The sequence below is a fragment of the Coniosporium apollinis genome, assembly GCF_000281105.1.
Source record: "Coniosporium apollinis CBS 100218 chromosome Unknown supercont1.11, whole genome shotgun sequence".
Lineage (NCBI taxonomy): Eukaryota > Fungi > Ascomycota > Dothideomycetes > Coniosporium > Coniosporium apollinis.
In genome coordinates, this window is record NW_006913273.1 from 573,100 (window position 1) to 591,333 (window position 18,234).

Below are 18,234 nucleotides of genomic sequence, written 5' to 3' on the forward strand. Positions count from 1 at the left end.
CGCACTTTGTCTTCACTGGCACTGGGAAACGTCGCAACATTGAATTTTGTCCGCATCTGCGAAGGAATTGTGCCGTGCTTTCCGTGAATGAGGGGCATAAGGTACTTCACCAAGGTCTACGCCATGGGCGAATAGGATGAGTGCCTTGGTTCGCCCAATTCTCTATATCTCTCTTCTCTTATAACAGTCTCATCCTTTCCACATCGTACATCTTCTCTTAATAGTCCAATTACTTTTCTCAGCCCAGATTCCTCGAACACCACACCGTAGTCTGTTTCCCGAATCCAAAGCCTTGGTGACCATTGTTATTGACCTCGGACTCCACGCGCTAGTTCCATGCCTTCAGCAAACTAAAGGTGTTTTGAGGCACTGCAATGCGTCGGTCATTCGAGAACGCGCGTCGGACGCTCGAAAAGTCTCCCGCAAATGTTGCTGAGACTTCTGTGGTAGTTGCTGAGATTCCAACGGACATTGCTAAGTCCCCAACCGACCCTTCACACTCAGCTTTGGGTAAAAAGTTCAACGACTGGATTCGCTGGCTCCCTCACCGGCTTGTTCGGAAGACCCGTCCTTATAACTATGAAGGCTAGTCGTTAGACTTAGTAAAACCCGTTCTGGCAACCATGAAAGCTAGTCCGTAGACTTCCACAAGATCCCAGTGTTCCTGGAGGATAGCTTCCGTCGTGATAGGCATATAAACGTCGGTTGTTAGATCAACAGAACAGCTCTAGCAGTAGCTTGTATAGATCCCCAGCGGAGCTTCTACTGGCCCTCGCGGAATTTCTCCCGGAGAGCGACCTTTTATCGCTTCGCGCAGCCTCGTTGCGATTCCGTGAGACTCTCATCATCCCAAAAACTTAGATCCGGACCAAGCACACCGATTCCAGGAATATCTCAAAAAGGACCGCTTTGCCAAAGGTTGCGCTCTTGAAAGAGACAGGAAGCTACAAGATCAGGTCATGTGCAGCGCTTGCAAGAAAGACCACCCAGTCGACATGTTCTCTCCTCAGCAACTTAAGGAGGAACGAGAGAACCGAAGATGTTTCGGCTGGACAGGGACTTTCCGGCTATGCCATCATTTAGGATGGATCTTTCAAGTGCTTCGGCAGTGGAGAGAGAACAATCGCCGGGGTCCCTAGTGCGAACGTGCGGACTGTCCTCAATTCAGTCTTCGCAGTTTCCCCGAAAGTTTAGGTCATACGGAGCTTGCTCTGTACGCTTATCCGCTGGCTGTACAGGGAATACCGTTTCTGACCGTCCCATCCGCACAGCCATTCAGTCTTACTGAGCTCATAGTTGCATTGCGTTTGAACCGTCACCGTGTTGTACTGTGTACCCACTTAAGTATGAAACCGAGGCCGATCTTCACGTGTTTCGTGGGTCTCGGCCTGGTGCACTTGACAGCTGTCATTTCCGAGGCTGGGGTCTTAGGGGCCACTTCTGTGGCCACGATTGCGGTCTTACAAGGAGGTGCCGGACTAAGCACTGCAGAACGGAGTTGACATTTATTCGGCGGCGACCGATCCCCGTCAACGGCTTCGACGAAATATTCTTAATGTGCGTAAGAGAGTCCAGGGATTGGCGTCTGAAGATGTTTGCGGACCCTTGTGATCCGGAATGGTTCGTTCAACTTTACAATCCTGGGGTCTACGATGAGCAGTATATGATGGCGGATTCTTCTAGCGGTTGATATTAGAGCTTTCATGGAATCACAGGAAACGGAACTAGTTGCTTGTGGGAAGGAGAACATGAGAATCAGGTTGGATTTGTCTTGGTGCATCTGGGAAGACATCGAATACCTCAATGGGCCGACGATGGTTTTCGGTGCGATGTAGCGGACAAGGTTGGTGGCTTCGCTGACCTCTTGTAGGGCGCTCGGCTGTGTGGTGCTGGATGCTACTATCTGCGGTCTGTGAGTGGATGGAGCACCTACAACGAGTGTAGCGGTTACAACTACATTCGGTGTAATGTTGATCAGCGGAATAGTTCAAACGGTCCAAACTCATTGTTCTTCAGCGATTTCACGACGACCGAGTTCTTTGAATCTGTCGGCTGTGAGTCGACGCGTCTGCGTAACGGCTGAAACTGGCCTCCGCATCGCTGAACTGATAGTATCCCCATCTCTTTTTTGCGAATTTATCTTGTTTTCGCCCCGCAAATGGCCTGTCCTGTCTATCACCGCGTACAGATATCACCACTGCGTCGAGGTGCAGACTCGGTGCCGACCTTTGAAAGCGATTGCTATCTATCTCAAATCTTTAATCAATAGTCCTTCACGGGTTTCTCGAGAGCTGGAGATCACTATGGTCGTGGGTCGTGAGCCGCGACGTCCAACAACGGTGAGGACAGATTGCTGTATCACTAACCAGGAGTCTCCACGTCAACGAATTGCGATTTCGCCTGAGCCTCGCCTTATCGCTGGTGGATGCTACTGCATCGAAGTGCGACTTTTGGCAATGTTCAAGGAGCATAATCTTTCATACTCAGTGCTAAATAAAGTATGAGCAATTTCACTGACAAGTCACTGCAGAGTCCAAGCTCTACGTGCATATCTCAACCTGCACAAGTAAGAAGCGCATTCCCTTAGACGCGTTCTTAAATTTACGAATTCTTCATAACTGCAGCAAGACACAAAGTCAATCTTGCCGTTCAAATCGCCCACAATTCGGCAGTTTCATCAACCGCTCTCTCGTTTCACTCGCCACCACTCTGTCATCTAGCCGCTCCACACATCATCTCACAAATACGTAGCTTGCGCAAGCGATAGTAACCCGAGACTATCAGAATACGCAGGAAATGATTGACGCTCTACAACCGTTCGACGTGCACCCCATGCTCCACAATCTCACTCACTAATCCGTCCCTCGAACAACACCATTCCTTCCTTCCACGAGGCACGCCCAAGGCGGAGGTAGAGACTAGGACACCAAGGAGAACAGAAAAATATAATCTGTTTCCGCTTCTCGCGACGCTTTTGTTCCGCCTTCAACAAGCCCACCTCCATGAAGTCCGTGGCAAATGAAGCCGCCCAGGTATTTACCCTCATCTGGGGCGGCGTCCACGGCATGTTGCAGTATCGCATTGAACTGGTTGAAGTTGGCCATCGCTTCGAGAGCCGATGTACGCTTTTTGGATTTCTTCTCGGGAGAAACGGCGCGATAGGACTTGACAGCTGCCAATCTGCAGCGCAACCGTTAGCAGCTGAGTCAAGCTGATATGGTAATGGTACTTGTGCCGCACGCTGAGGCTGAGGACAGGATCGTAGATGCTCTGGGCCTGGCTTGGACGCACGGCTTCCCTGCTTCTTCTTTCGAGCATTCTTACCGACCTTCGTACTCAAGGCGGAGGCGGCGACACATTCGGGCGCGCGGGTCCGTTTCGGCTGGTGCTTGTCGCTTTGCGACTTGACTTGGTCGATTGCGGCTTTTAGGCCGGTGATTTCTTCTTGCAGGGTGATGATTGTATTTTCCTGATCGGTGACTGAGGTGCTATCATGGCGGTTAGCTTTCAAGCAGGTAAGCGAGCTAGAACCATTACCAGAGTCTGGTGTAGCTAAGCTGGGAGACTGGGCGTGCTTACCAAAAAGTTTCTTCCACTGTTCACGAAGTTTCTCTGGTGAGTTGTAAGAGGGAAGCAGAGAAGGGCGGGGAGCTATCGGGTTTTGTCAGTGACGATAGATCGCTTGCGGCCCTGGGGAGGAGGGTCGGCGGGGACAGACTAGACTCCCGATCCAAATCGTAGCTCGGGAACCGTTGTTAGCGGCGGCAAGTTTCCCTTCCAGGCGCTCGATCGTGATGGCCTGCATGGCGATGGTGGTGTCGCGGGCGGTAGTTGTGTGCTTGAGGACGCTCTTTTCTTCCTATATATAGAGTCAGTACACATCTCCTCGATATGAAAGACTCGTCTGTACTAACCTGAGGCATGAGGAGCATAGAGACGTGCATCCTGGCAGCCGGTCAAGGCGCCGGGGGGCCAGGGGGGTCGAGTGGTAGTGAGCGAGGTGTTGGCAGAGTTGAGGGAAGTGTTGAGGGTGTCGAGCGAGGTGGTGTTGGCCTCAATGCTAGTCTTGAGGAAGGTGAACTCCGTCCTAATTCTGCAATCTTGCAGTTCTTGCCAATGTATTGCGTGATAGTTGCGTTGGGATTTGCCAGATGTTGACAAAGAACAGACTGAGCTGAAGGACGATCCATCTGCCCTTCTCTTCTGACTAGGGGGTCCAGAGCTCGCACCCGAAAGCGTAGGCGATTAGAAACACCATCTATCCGCAACGCGCTTTTTAGTGGGTGATTCCGTACTCATCTACCATGCCATCAACAGCCATGCCGTATACACTCGCGTTAAAGTTCATGGATTTGGACCACGAAGATCACGTAGAGGATAAGCCATTTCTTCGACTCCGAGAAGCCGAAGGCCGTCTACGGGCGGATGTCCGCGTCGTACTCGCTCAGTACGCGGACGGTGCTGGTCTTCGTCATCTCTTGCTTGTCACTAGGCGCCATCGATCCCCTGGTGGTTTGCGGATAGTGCACCAACATTGTGCATATCGACAGTCCATCTGGAAGATCTGCAGATCGCCTGTCCTCGGCATGTTTATCCGCACAAGGAGCTCCAAAGGGCCTAACGGGCTGAGATCCTTATAGTGGAAGTGGCCTTGGAAATGGAACTCATGCAATCCATCTTGAAGACCCTTTCTCCTGAGCCCAATGTCTAGAAGCTTGCACGCCAGGTTTTCGCGTGCTTGTTCGATCTTGTTGTACACTTCCAGGGCGAAGCTCCCAAAACGAGTCTCCCCTCAGCGTAGAGGAAGACCCCAAAAGGACAGTCTGTACGACAGACGAGATGTCCATGTCCAGGTATCTGAAGATGGTCCGGTCCGCGGATCGGAAAGTCTCCTCCATATGTGGGGATGGTGACGGCGGTGATGATGGTGGTGGCGGGATGTACTGCAACAGCATTACAATCAGGATCCCCTGCAATCAAGAGATGATGATGAAGATACTCACCATGTAGTACCAAGATCGGCTCGGGCGATCTGTGTATCCGAAAGGTATCCCAGACTGCGCGGAGGAGTCCTGACTAGATGTGTCCACGGAAAAGATCTCGTGCTGCTGCTGCTGCTCGGTCCCGTCTGTCTTGGGCTTGGTAGCCCAACTGCATCCCTTGGATAATGGATGTTCTTCGCATGTGCTGGAGAGGATCATGTTTGATACGTAACAGCCGAGTTCAGCACGTACGATCAGTGTCTTGGAAGGCATCGTCGTAGTCGTCGTGATGGTGCTGATATCTTGCTGGTAGTGGTATCCTTTGATGGCTGAGAGAGGCCCACAAAGGTAACGGATAGAGGAAGGCGGGAAGCTGGAGAGAGCTCCTCCTACGCGAGTGGGCGTGAACGGGGGCTTTGAGGAAGCCGGATGCTGTGGTGGTGGTATGTTGCGCTGGAAGTCGGTGGTAAGGCCCCTGTCACAAAAGGAAGGAAGAGAGAGAGAGACAAGAAGAGGCTTCGTGGAAAGCTTCACGATGGGTTTGCGTGCTGAGTTCGAGGGTAGAAAAGATAGACAGTCTCAGCCGTACAGTAGTAAGAGGAGGAGGCCGAAGACAGGGAAAGAAGTATCAAGGACAACTTGTGATGATTTCGTGTGTTGGAGGGGAGGCTGAAAGAGTGAAGAAGAGTTCGGATATGAGATTGAAGGAAGAAGAAGACGGAGAGCAAAGGATGCGGGATAAATACCTTGTGGACGCCAAGCAGTCCTGGGAGGCAGTGCTTCAGAAGAGAGGAAGGTGCTCTCCTGCCACAGCGGTGCCTTCAGACGGCACCGGGGATGCGACGAGGTAGGCTTGCCGTTCGATTCTGGGCCCAGGGGAGACGAGCGCCACTGCCACAAAAGTGTCAAGCGGAGCGCAGTAGCTTCCTGTATACCAACCGTCAACATCGCATGAAATCCTAATGAATGACAGATTTTGAGGACAACACGCACTAAGGCAGCGAAGTCGCCCTGCGCTTGATGCAGGTAAGCCGCAGCCGAGAGGTTGGACGTGGCATCACAGCAGAATTCGTGCTCTTTCCAATCGAAGACAGAAGTGAATCCAATGGTTCTCCCTATCCTTGGTCAAACGCCCCATCTATGCCACAAACCCAGTGATATACAATCCCATCTACCTCTCGTGCACACTCAAAACCATCAAGCACGCCCCCCCACATGTCTCAACCCGCATGCTCCACAATCTCACTCACCAACGTCCCATCCTTCACATAGCTCCTAATCTGCTCCGGCACCGCATGTTCCGTATAATCCTCCCCCCCATCCAGCGGCGGCAAATTGATGTTAACACTTGTGCACTTGCTCGTAAAGATCTCGGTCCCCAGGCTGTCTTTGCTGAGATACACCGTCGCGCCGTCGACCTGGTCCAGCATCAAGGTGGGCAGCGTGCCGAGTACCTGGACGGCGAAGTTGGGGCACTTGATGACATCGATGGAGGAGACGAGGGAGTCGACGATGATAGAAGTACGGGCTGAGTTGTCAAGGGAGAGGGCGTTGAACTTGCCTGTTATGCGGAGGGTGGTGTTTTTGCAGCGTGAGATCAGGATCGAGTGGCTTATTTCGGCTTCGATCTCGATGGCGCCTTCGGGGCTGTCGAAGTTTTCCTGTTTGGGCGATACGTCAGCGGATGTTTGCGTAGTTGTAGCGATGGAGACTGAGGTGTAGTGGAACGTACGATTATCCACTTGTTCCCGTCCAGCTCTTTCCGCGACGGCTTCTTCGTCCGCATGCTCTCCGGCTTCGGCTTGGTGGGTGGCGTCGGACTCTTGCCGCGTCCAGTGCTGCTCGAGCTGTCACTTCTCTGCGGCGGTACGGGCGCCTGCGCGCGCAGGGATGGGTTTTTGTGTGTCATCTGGCTCGCGTCCACCTTCTTCAGGCCTGATGTCACCGCCTCGCCCCGGTTCAGGTCATCGAAGACCGCACCCATGTCCGGAGCTGCCTTTCTACTTGTCGCAGGCGGAGGAGGCGGGGGAGGACCGCCCGCATTGTCGAAGGTAGGGAGAGGCGGTGGCGGTGGAGGCGGGGCGCCGCCTGCAGGTGGTGGAGATGCGGGAGAACCGTTGGTGGTGGATGAGTCGCCGGACTTGACTTCGCGGAGGGCTTGTGCGGCGTCGATGCCGGCGCTGTTCCATGTCACACCCTTGGGGTGGTGTTCCTTGATGTATGCGATGAGCGCTTTGAAGAGCTTGTAAAAGGATTGGACCCATTCGACGTGTGTTTGGTCTCTGTCACGTCTCTTTAGCACGGAGCGAACAGTGGCGTCACGAGTTGCTTACTTCTCCTTATACTCCTTCAGCACCTTATTGCCGTACAGCTGCGCGCCTCCAAAGAGCTCCGCAACCAGCTCGGCGGGTTTACCGTCCACAGTTACCCAACCAAGCGCTTCTAAACCACCTGCTACCATCGCCAGATGGTCTCTGTAGGCAGGGTCTCGCGACGACGTAGGACCGCGAATGCTCTCAGCCTTCATGATTGCCGATTGTAGATCTTCAAGCAAGCTCATGAACATTGGGGTCTCCATTCCAGGCTTCCGTGCTTTAGTGGCAACCGTAAGGAACTGCTTTTCAGCGGTGAACGCCTGTGATACTGCTGATGCCTGATGCTCTTGTATTAGCCTTTAAGCCCTTTCCAGTGCTTCTACGGCTCCAGCTTCATGCACCCACCTGCTCAGCAACGACACCACCAATCTGTTTGCTCATTTCTAGCCATTGTCCCAGCTCTCCATCTATTAGGTCATCGAAGGCCGCGATGGACGGTACCGATGGAGTGGATGACTTTGAGGCTTTGATGGCGGCGGTGGGAGCCGTAGCTGCAGCAGGTATCTGAGGCTGGCTGGAGGATGGAGAGCTCTTATGGCCGGCGCCATTGGGCTGATCTGTGGATGAAGCGATGTCCTCCAGGCGCGATGTGGCAGCTTCCAGCCTATGTACCAGCTTCGTCAGCAGGTTATCCGGCACTTGAACACTCTTCGACAGTCGGTGGGTGAATGGATCAGCCATTGTTCCCAGCTCTTGAAGAGCCTCGGTGTTGTGGCGTAGGTTGTACAGAAAAGCCGTTTCAGACACACCGTTTGATCAGGGTAGTGAGGTTGTTCATATTGTTTGCCGCCATGGGGACTGATGCACAAGCAAGGGAGGCAGGATCGGAAGTGGAAGCGTGCAGCGGCAGCTGCCGGGTGTCGTGCGTGCAAGGCCGGGAAAGAATGCGGTGTTGGACTGAGCGTCGATTGCAAACAGATTCGGTCGAAGGGTGAGCGCGTGATGGTGTGCAGGGAGGAGGGTAGAGTTGCCCGTCGGAGCTGTGTGACCCTCCGGGATGAAGCTGAAGCCCCCCTGATCTCCAATGCTTGTCGGCCTCCAACGGCTATCTTGGTGGAAGGGCCTGGGGCATCCCTTCGACACAACATCTCAGAACGTAATTCTGAGACCAAGCTGGGTTAAGAGAACGAAGCAGTTCGATTCTTTCCTGCATTCACCATCCCAGGTCTCCGGAGCATGGAATCCAAATTCAAGAAATCTAGCGTCAAAGTTGGTAAGACAAACCCGTACAGAATCAACATCGATATTGGATCAAAACTCCAGCTCGGTTCCAGCTCCACGTCACAGAAGTTAGTAGTCAGAAGGACAATACAGTATTGTGCCTTCGCCCGCGACGCCGTTGCGAGTGAATCTGTAACCGACAAGAAGCGCTTTGGCGCGCCATCACTAGAAAACTATTCGCATTCATATGCACTCGGAACGATTCTCTAGAGCAACAAGCTTGAATTCGCACGAACAACAGGCAACACTGCATGCCCGCCTATCCAACAAATGTATGCCTAAAGCACCATTCTCTCCAGGTGGCCGCTCCGCAGCCGCTCCCAACTAATCCTTGCGCTGAGATCCATACACGAAAACAGGGCTCAACGAAACGCCAAAGAACATTCCATCCGTCATCACAGCCCCTCCTTCCAGCTAAACAGGAATCGAGACAAGCCAAAGGGAGCGAAAACAGAACAAAGCAAGGCAGGCGAGGCCGGCCGTACCGCCGATGAATCTTCGGAAGTGAAAATCGCACTACAAAGGAGAGACTCGTAGCTTACAGTCCGCCTGAGGTATGGGGACAGCCCTGCGTCCACTTAAAAATAAGTGATCGGGAGGACCGCTGGGTTTAGGAGTGTGAAACGACTTTTCGCAAGGGGAAAAAAAGGATAGCAAATCGATCCTGGCGAGCAACTCCGCTGCCAGCCACATGCCGTATGTACACCGTACTCCGATGCTCGCGTGGAGAATGTACGAATCCCTACCGATGACGATGTGGTACTAGTAAAGAGAGATGTTGTCGTGATGTTTCTGTGGTTGGCGTGGTGGTGGTTGGTATCAAACGCGGGAGAACAGGAAGCCGGAAGAGTAATAGAGAAGCAAGAATCACAAGATCCCCGAGTCTTTCAGCGCGTTCTGCAGAATGGTCTCCTTGACAGCGGCAAAGACGAGGCGAATGTTCGACGTGTCGGTGGCTTGAGTAAGGCTAATCACGTGATTAGCGCCGGAAACTGCTGCAATAGAAAATGCGCTTACTGAGGGTATAAGTTTAAGTGAGCTCGGTTCACTTGATTGAACCTCCAAAGCAGGTACTTCGCCGCTCGGTTGACATCGTTGCCTCCGGAATAGTCGGGGAAGTAGTTCCCTAGAGGAGACCTCGCAAGTTTCTGCTTGAACAGATCGACTTTATTTAGAAACAGGATAATGCTGGTACGCATGAACCATCTGGAATTAACGACTGAGTCGAAGAGTACCAGACTCTCCATCATGCGGTTCTAGTTGTTACGGTCAGTCCTTGGCTTCGGAGAGCCACAGCTTGGAGGAAATACCTGGCTACTCTCTTCAAGCAGAACTTGGTCATACTCGCTCAAGGCGACGCAGAAGATGATCGAAGTCACGTTTTCGAAGCAGTGAATCCACTTCTTTCTCTCACTTCTTTGACCGCCGACGTCAAACATACTGTGACGGCAAATTAGTACTGGGGACGGGTTGTTCGGTTGGATTGACACTGACTGTATGCTGAGTTGGCCCATTGTGAAGCGAGTCTCATAGATACCTGTCGTCTTTGTACGCGCTCGAAGGACGTCTGCTTCGTTGGGAGTGTAGTCAGGCGCACATATTCGCCCTACTTCATCAAAGAAGCTTGAGATTGTCAGCACCGTGTCGCGCAATTGCAGATGCGGGCAATCCCTACTATGGTGCCGAGTCCATGAGATAGAACTCGCTTGAGTGCTCCAACACTTTCTGCACGCAAGGGTCTTTCCATAAGGAAGTAACAGCCTGGCCAACCTTCGGCTCCAACGTCTTTTCTGGATCGGGGTCCACGGTGTACTCCATGAGATAGTCGCAGTATGCGCCATTGCCCTCAATCTCTGGCTCGATGTCGAACTGCCTCATGGCTCCGATGAGTGACTTTGCACAGTCGATGACGTTCTTGTATACCGTCAGCCGGTACATGGCGAGTTCTTCCGCTGAGTAGCCGTTCTGGTGTATAATCTTCATTTGCTTCACGATGGTGGATTTGCCACTCTCGCCGGAACCTGAGCGATACGATTAGCAATGCATACCGGGTTGGTTGTGGTGTTGTGCCTGCCCACCCAAGAGTAGGATCTTGCATTCCCTCCGTAGGCGCCGCGAATCCTCCTCCAGTTTCTTGTCAATCTGTTGGCTCCGCTTCTTGCTCTCCTCTCCATTGTTCTCGCCGCCGCCGGTGGAGCTCATGCATACGCCCATGTTGACTTGAGAGCGCTGCGATTACCGCAGCGGAGGCGGAGGTTGTGTCTTGGCGGTGTAGGGCGAGGTGGCTAGCGCCAGTGGATCGCGACGCGATGTCGCTCTCGTCGGACTCTGCTCGATGTGGAGTACGATGCTCTTGAGCTGATACAGAGCTTCGAAGCGCTCAATGCTGGCGGTTAGATGCGGTGGGTGGATTCTCGGTGTTGGCCGAAGGCAGGCGGGAGCTATGATGTCGTCCAAGATGCGCGGATGGAGCGCCGAGCTCGACAAAGCAACGCGGGCTCTGGTATCCAGTCGTGAGTGTACGGAGGAGAGCCTCCTCCAGCAGCGACAGCTTGTGCTTGAGACTCGGAGAGCAGAGATGGTGATCGAGTCCGCCGTGGACTGCCCTCGCCAGTGATGTGCAGTAGTGCCCTGCCGTCTCGCGCGAGGGGAGTCTGTGCGCAGCAAGCTGCCTTGCGACAGTGTGGAGGCCCGGATGCACGTCACAGAGGATGTCTGCAGCTCTCTGCTGATGAAGATGGGGATGGCTCGGATTCAAGGACGACTACGGTTACGTGGGGATCTGGCGGTGTTGGATCCAGCGAGGAGGGTTGATCTGGCCCGAGATGATGAATGGATGCGGAGTTGTTCAGCCTCTCTCTCATCGAGGCTGGCGCAGCCGAAGCACCTTCCTCACGAACAAGCAAGCAAGACACACATGCCTCAGGCTCCTCCCTCAGCAACACATCTCAAACCCGTGCTCAAACGCGCGTCTCGATGGAGAGATACAATCAGCGACTTTTAGCTTTGTCTACGACAGTGTCATATACCAGCACCAGACCCTTAAGTCAGCTATCAGATCAAGCACCAGCACACGCCCGAGCGCACTCCGCACTCACGGAAGCACGCATCGCAAACATGTGCTCTTGGCGTAGTTAGGATTCCAGCGGCACATGCCAGCAGGTCGCTCCTTCTCCATTCCACTGATCCAGCTTTAGGGTTTGGCGGCTTTACTGGGAACAAAGGTTCAGCAAGCATCCTCTCGAAAGTCTTTGTGGATAGTTTTGGAAAGCCAGTCAGTAGCACCTTGTCGAAACCGCAGTCGTATTTTTCTCTTTTCCATCTCTCTCGTACGGCTGGACTAATTGAATCGCCCGAGAGTTTCAATGGCCAGTCCTAATTCTAATTGTAAGATTGGAAAACACCTACCGTTGTCGGAACAAGTAACCGTTGGCTCAGCGTGCCACAAAGCTAAGAGGCCTATTTGAAAACCTCAAACATCTTGGCATGTTCACCACGTTTTTACATATCAGTTGGTAGCCCGTGTTTGTAACACTGGCTGAGGATTCTGCCAAGCGCAGCGGCCGGACGCAGGTCTTTCATACCGTGTCAGCTTGTTATGTCGTCTTCCATCCAGCACGTTCAGCTGCGGCACTCCGAGTTGGCAGGTCTCAGGATGTGTCCTGGGCATCGCTTATCGTCCACAAAGCGTGGCGGGTATCGCTCGAAGCAGCGTTGCCGTCGCGCCAGCACAATGGACAACTAGGCACGGTGCAAGACTGCTGGTGGTCTACGTGTACTAGTAGTATTAGAAGCGGTTCTGCTTGAGATTCAGCAGCAACAAGCTGGTCCAATCGCACACAGCTTGGACTCAGTCGCGGACGGGATTGAGCTAAGCTCGGCCCACGAGCGCCTGCTGGAAGGCGTTAGCACAAGCCACATCCCACTGCCAAACAGTGCTCTGGTGACGTCTGGCCATGGGAAAACACAACTGCCCGGTTCTCAACCGCTGCAAGGACTCTGCCCAGCTTTGGTGCGTGGATGCGCAGGTGGATGCCCAGGTGATTGCGCGCCCCCTCCATCGTCGTGATCTCCGGCTTCCCGCTGCCCACGGAGCAATCCCCATCTCATCCACTTTCAGCAGCAGCAGCCCACCGCACCTGTTGTCCGCTGCGGGCAACGATCGTCGCTGTGCTTGCAATTGCCATCCCACATCCCAAACAGCATCCACAAATAACCCCAAACAGACGCCGGCGTCGCGGACTCGGTCGTTACCGAGCGGAAGACTGTCCCAGCGAACACAGGCCGCCACCTCACCCTTGGTCGGAGACTTGTGCCTCGCCTTCCACCCACTGTTTATTCCAGAGTGCGTCTAGCCCGATTGCAAATCACTGAGCTACCTCCGCCTGCAGCCAAGAAGTGGACGCTATCCGCGCCGGCGAAAATCTTTATTCTGACAGACATTAGCACTGAACACTCCACGCAGCGACTTCATCGGAAGGCACCACTCTGTCACCACCCCTCGAACCCGCGCAAACCCTAGAATACCTCGACGGCCAGCACTCCAGCAGTGTAACCACAACAAGCGGTCAACATGGCGGAATTTGTGCGTGCCCAAATCTTCGGCACCACGTTCGAGATTACGAGCCGGTAATGGATCCACCGCCTGTGGGCATACGGAATAGGCGATTGACAACGCTTCCAGGTACACCGATTTGCAGCCTGTTGGCATGGGCGCCTTCGGCCTGGTTTGGTAGGGCGCACATCTGGTCTTCATGTCTACACTAGGCTAATGTCAACACCTAGCTCGGCCAAGGACCAGCTTACCGGCCAAGCGGTGGCCGTGAAGAAGATTATGAAGCCGTTCAGCACACCGGTTCTATCCAAACGAACATACCGCGAGCTGAAGCTCTTGAAGCACCTCCGCCACGAAAATGTTAGTGTATAAAAGCGTCGGCCTGGGAACAAGTGGCTAAAATACAAAAGGTCATCAGTCTTAGCGATATCTTCATCTCGCCTCTTGAAGACATGTACGGCCGGTCAGCTCCAGCCAACAGACTACCCCGCTAATTAGTCGGCCAGCTACTTTGTCACTGAGCTCCTCGGCACCGACCTTCACCGACTCCTCACTTCCAGGCCTCTAGAGAAGCAGTTCATCCAGTACTTCCTCTACCAGATACTCGTAAGCGGAAACCCTCCCATAAGCGTCGGCCGGCGTCTAACAGCACCTAGCGAGGGCTCAAATATGTCCACTCTGCCGGCGTTGTGCACCGCGACCTCAAGCCTAGCAACATCCTCGTAAACGAAAACTGCGACCTCAAAATCTGCGACTTCGGACTGGCGCGTATTCAGGACCCGCAGATGACCGGTTACGTCTCTACGCGATACTACCGTGCGCCGGAGATCATGCTTACGTGGCAGAAATACGACGTGGAGGTGGACATTTGGAGTGCGGGTTGCATCTTCGCCGAAATGTTGGAGGGCAAGCCACTATTCCCGGGCAAGGATCACGTGAATCAGTTCTCGATCATTACCGAGCTGCTCGGTACCCCACCAGATGATGTTATTCAGACCATCTGCAGCGAAAATGTGAGCAAGAGTAGTAGCCGGTCAGCGTGACGTTTACTGACTAGCATACTCCAGACATTGCGATTTGTTCAATCCCTGCCAAAGCGCGAACGCCAGCCTTTGAGCAACAAGTTCAAGAACGCGGACCCAATGGGTAAGAACATAGCTTCACAAAGAGCTGTACACTTGCTGACTTTTCCAGCAATTGATCTACTAGAGAAGATGCTTGTGTTCGACCCGAAGAAGCGCGTCCGCGCCGGCGAGGCTCTTGCTCATCCATACCTTGCTCCGTATCACGATCCGACGGATGAGCCTGTTGCCGAAGAAAAATTCGACTGGTCTTTCAATGACGCGGATCTCCCGGTTGATACGTGGAAAATCATGATGTACGTCCCAAGAGTCCCTGTTGCGCAGATCTTGCTTCGGAGCGTTGGCTAATGCTACAGCGTCAGGTACTCGGAAATCCTGGACTACCACAACGTAGATGCGCAGAACCAGGGCGATGTTGAGAACGGTAGCTAGCCACATTCATACCCAAGTGCCTAGACCCTCAGAAAGGCAACAACAGTCCTATGTCTCCTCCCCGCCCCTGCGCCGCATTGTAGGCTTTTCCGGAGATATACCCGGTTCATTTACGGCTCAAATATCTGCTACCCATCATGTTGGATGCTTGTTCGCCTTCCTATCGATTGCTTAGACATGCCTCATTGGATTTGCACGTGAACGGTGTGGGGTATGGTCAGGAGAGCTGAGGCGAGCAAAGTGGGCTGTGGCATACCCTTTGCGGATTGCTGGTTATCACAGATTATAGAACTAAATGGCAAACTACGTAGCGTGATCTCCGACTTGACGCGTGCTTCTAACGAATGCTTCTTCGCGGCGAATTGCTCCGATCAGCCACGCAAGCCACACATCTAACGGCAGATCGCTCGAGATCCGCGGAAACAGCCACGACAGCTGGCTAGCTCCGTAGGGCTGGCCTCGACGACAAGCTCCCATAACCTTAATTCAAAGCCACCAAAGCGCACAAACTACATGGATTTATACCAGCGCACCGCCAATGCTTAACAAGACACATTGATAACCGCAATGGCTATTCGTAAGCCGTTTACCCCGATCGTATGCATCGTAGACTTCCACCACGCCAGGTCGGTTCTCGCTCTGCGCCAACGCGCCATTTGGTATTGATACAGTCCACTAAGCACCTCGCAGAGGCCCCGAAGTCGAGACTTGGATAGGCGTCCCCGATGGCACCGACCCGGCCGCCGACAACGAATGGCCCCTCCTCCCCTTCATGGCCCTAACCGACGGCGCGCACGCGTACCTCTCACCTCACCTCCACCTACTCCTAACTATACTGACCTCCCCACGCAGCTCCACCGAAGACTTCTCCTACTTCACGCTCCGCCACTCCGCCACGGCCGACAGTCCCGCGACCTCGCTGTTCGGCATCTCGTGCACGCGCCAGTTAGATGCGGCGAAGTTGAGAGTTAGACCTAAGGATGTGACGAGATCGACGGTGCAGAAGGCTGTTGTGGTCATTTCGGATAGTCCGCAGTTTTTTGGCATGGTGAGGGAGAAGCTGGCGAGCGTGACGGCGGCGTGGTTTAGGCAGAGGTATGTTGGTGGGGTGTGGGAAGGGGGGTTAGGGTGGTGTTGACGGGTGCTAGAGACTTTACGGATCTGGATATTCTGCAGGTGGGTTGGTGAAGGGAGAGTTTTGAGAGGGGCTGGGCTAAGAGGTGTTCACAGAGATTTCAGGAGAGTCTTGCACAGAGCTTTCGTGAGCAGGTTGATGAGAGGGACCAGTATTTCGGTATGTGTATCTTTGGCTGGCCATTATTTTGGGCTTAAGCTGACGTTCAAGGACTATCACTCCGCGAGCTCGTTCATGAGTTCAAGTACCAAACGCTTGTGTTATTCAAATGCTGTCTCCTGCAGCCCAAAGTAAGTCCCGCACCCACCCCTCCGAGGAGCACCTCCTAATGCCCACAGATGCTCTTCTTCGGCTCCCACTGCGAGCGTCTCTGCATGCTCCAATTCTCACTAATCTCCCTAATCCCCGGCCTGATAAGGAACCTCCACGACTGCGCCGATCCTGTCCTCAACTCGTACGAGGAGTCACTGGTGATGCCGACGTCTCTGCGTACCAGCGAGCGTGCCTCGCTGCTCTCGTACATGGGGCTGCCGTTACAGATTTTCGGCAAGGGCAGCCTGTTCGGGCCGTATACGCCGCTGCAGCAGCTGGACCTGCTGGCGGACTATGGGACGAAGAGTTATGTGGTGGGCTCGACGAACTCGTTGCTGTTGCAGCAGAAGGATCGGTATAGTGATATTTTGATCAACGTGAGTAGTTTTCAGTTAGAGAGCTGCAATACTGTTCTATCCTTTTAGTCTCAGTCACTTGAATCATTTCCAAGGGTGTCTCGTCAGGGCAAGGGGCAGGACGAACTCTTGGACAGCTCTGGCGGGATGTTCACAGCAAGCATGTTCTTTGCTATGGCGTTACTACGGGTTTGCAAAATATTGGCAAGACTTTGTGTTAGATCGTGATTTCGCGAGCGTTAATGTTTTGAAGCCTTTCACCGGAGTCGGCTTCTCGAAAGGTTTCACCGACCGACGAGACCGAAGACTCGATTGCGCTTACTGTCTCACAACCCTTCGAAACATTGACTAATTCCATTACCTTCGCAGCTTGACGAGGATACGGTACACATCTCATCACCATCTCTCCGTTCAGCCCTAACACTCACAACCCCCGACCGCCGCTGGATCGACTTCATCACGCAGGCCGTGAACGAAACCTGGGACGAATCCAACCCCAGCCGACCAAAAACCATGGGCTACTCCGGTAGCGAAGAGTTCATCCGCCTTCAGTTCGAAGAGTATCTCCTCGCCCTCCTCTCCTCCATCAAATGCCGCCTCTACCTCCAAAAGCACCGGGACGACCCCAGAGCCGCAGTCGGCGGCATAGAGGGCGATCCTGCTCTCGAGTTCGGCACCGAGTGGATCGACGCGTGGATGAAGACAGAGAATTTCCGCCTCTTCGACAAGTTCACGGATTCGCATCTCTTCGACATCGTCCCGCCTAGCCATCCCTGCTCCGGTGGCCTGACGATCGAGGACGTGCAGAGAAGGCTGGCGCAGCAGGTGGCCGAGTTGCACCTTGACGAACGCTTCCAGGTTGGCCGTGAGGTTGTGGGAAAGCATCTCGTTACGGGGCAAAAGAAGGTCTCGACGGCGTTCAATAATCTATGGGCGGACATTGAGGCGATGCGGGAAGCGCAGCGCAGTAAGCACGAGGAGGCTAGGGCCGCGGCTGCGGCTGCGGGGATGTCGCCGCCGACATCGCCGAGTGACAAGGCGCCGATGGGGGGTGTGAGGTGTATGTTCAGCCCTTGCGCACCCGTTCTATACTCTTTTCTGTTACCTACAAATCCGGTCTGAAAATTGGCTAACGACGTGTCACAGTCCCCAAAGCACCGGATCTATCCCATGCCCAAGCTTCAGTCCAGGCGGCTTCGTCTCGTGCTGGCGCCTACCTGTCGTCGTGGGGAATGTGGGCGTCGGAGAAGCGTAAGACGGGGTGGGGCAAGGCTCCGAACTCGTCGGCGCCTTCTACAGCTACGGAAGATGACAAGCGCGCTCCGCCTTTACCGCTGAGACTGAGCGAGAGGACCGCGCCTGCGAGGGAGAAGGACAGAGCTGCTGGTGAGCCTACGTGAGAATTTTGATACAGTACCTGGTATGTGCGAATTAGGATCAGGGCGTTATGGAATTGGCTTTCGGAGGCAGAGCGGATTACGAGTTGCATTTATTGACGGGCGAATTAACGTTTGACGCTTCTTTTACGGTCTGGCGGCCTCCCTAATATTTGAATATTCGCATAGCGCGGAGCTGGTCGGCGTCTAAATAGTTTTGAAATGTAATTGCATCTTGCTTCAATCCTCATCAGCGGCCGGACCGCGTTGTCTGACTCTGCGCATAACAAACTTGATGAATTGTAGCGAACGGTGTTGTGATATTAGTGTACTATTTGAGAAACCCTTCCTTTCCCCGCACCTATATTCCCGTTTTCAAAGGCACATGAACAAACGAAGATTCAACAA

General features: G+C 53.7%; 5 protein-coding genes across 5 annotated transcripts; 2 read left to right on the forward strand and 3 right to left on the reverse strand.

Moving 5' to 3' along the window:
* Positions 1 to 2,918: 2,918 nt before the first annotated feature.
* Positions 2,919 to 3,944, reverse strand: W97_02950 (uncharacterized protein; the record flags this gene model as incomplete). The annotated part of the gene is made up of 5 exons (XM_007780849.1): positions 2,919 to 3,172; positions 3,325 to 3,469; positions 3,580 to 3,651; positions 3,719 to 3,859; positions 3,915 to 3,944. 5 exons carry the CDS (start codon positions 3,942 to 3,944, stop codon positions 2,919 to 2,921), a joined length of 642 nt encoding a protein of 213 aa, XP_007779039.1.
* A 2,258-nt stretch (positions 3,945 to 6,202) lies between these two features.
* On the reverse strand, positions 6,203 to 8,038 carry W97_02951 (uncharacterized protein; the record flags this gene model as incomplete). The annotated part of the gene is made up of 4 exons (XM_007780850.1): positions 6,203 to 6,643; positions 6,715 to 7,264; positions 7,316 to 7,635; positions 7,703 to 8,038. 4 exons carry the CDS (start codon positions 8,036 to 8,038, stop codon positions 6,203 to 6,205), a joined length of 1,647 nt encoding a protein of 548 aa, XP_007779040.1.
* A 1,407-nt stretch (positions 8,039 to 9,445) lies between these two features.
* Positions 9,446 to 10,792, reverse strand: W97_02952 (guanine nucleotide-binding protein alpha-3 subunit; the record flags this gene model as incomplete). The annotated part of the gene is made up of 6 exons (XM_007780851.1): positions 9,446 to 9,545; positions 9,596 to 9,834; positions 9,889 to 10,018; positions 10,073 to 10,201; positions 10,254 to 10,599; positions 10,657 to 10,792. 6 exons carry the CDS (start codon positions 10,790 to 10,792, stop codon positions 9,446 to 9,448), a joined length of 1,080 nt encoding a protein of 359 aa, XP_007779041.1.
* A 2,359-nt stretch (positions 10,793 to 13,151) lies between these two features.
* Positions 13,152 to 14,647, forward strand: W97_02953 (CMGC/MAPK/P38 protein kinase; the record flags this gene model as incomplete). The annotated part of the gene is made up of 9 exons (XM_007780852.1): positions 13,152 to 13,207; positions 13,263 to 13,310; positions 13,364 to 13,493; positions 13,544 to 13,587; positions 13,640 to 13,739; positions 13,790 to 14,146; positions 14,201 to 14,279; positions 14,328 to 14,511; positions 14,578 to 14,647. The coding sequence occupies 9 exons, from the start codon at positions 13,152 to 13,154 to the stop codon at positions 14,645 to 14,647; spliced, it is 1,068 nt and encodes a 355-aa protein (XP_007779042.1).
* A 567-nt stretch (positions 14,648 to 15,214) lies between these two features.
* Positions 15,215 to 17,850, forward strand: W97_02954 (uncharacterized protein; the record flags this gene model as incomplete). Its single annotated transcript, XM_007780853.1, has 9 exons — positions 15,215 to 15,273; positions 15,338 to 15,445; positions 15,500 to 15,742; positions 15,796 to 15,823; positions 15,878 to 15,941; positions 15,993 to 16,072; positions 16,121 to 16,471; positions 16,820 to 17,510; positions 17,597 to 17,850. 9 exons carry the CDS (start codon positions 15,215 to 15,217, stop codon positions 17,848 to 17,850), a joined length of 1,878 nt encoding a protein of 625 aa, XP_007779043.1.
* Between the last annotated feature and the right edge of the window lie 384 nt (positions 17,851 to 18,234).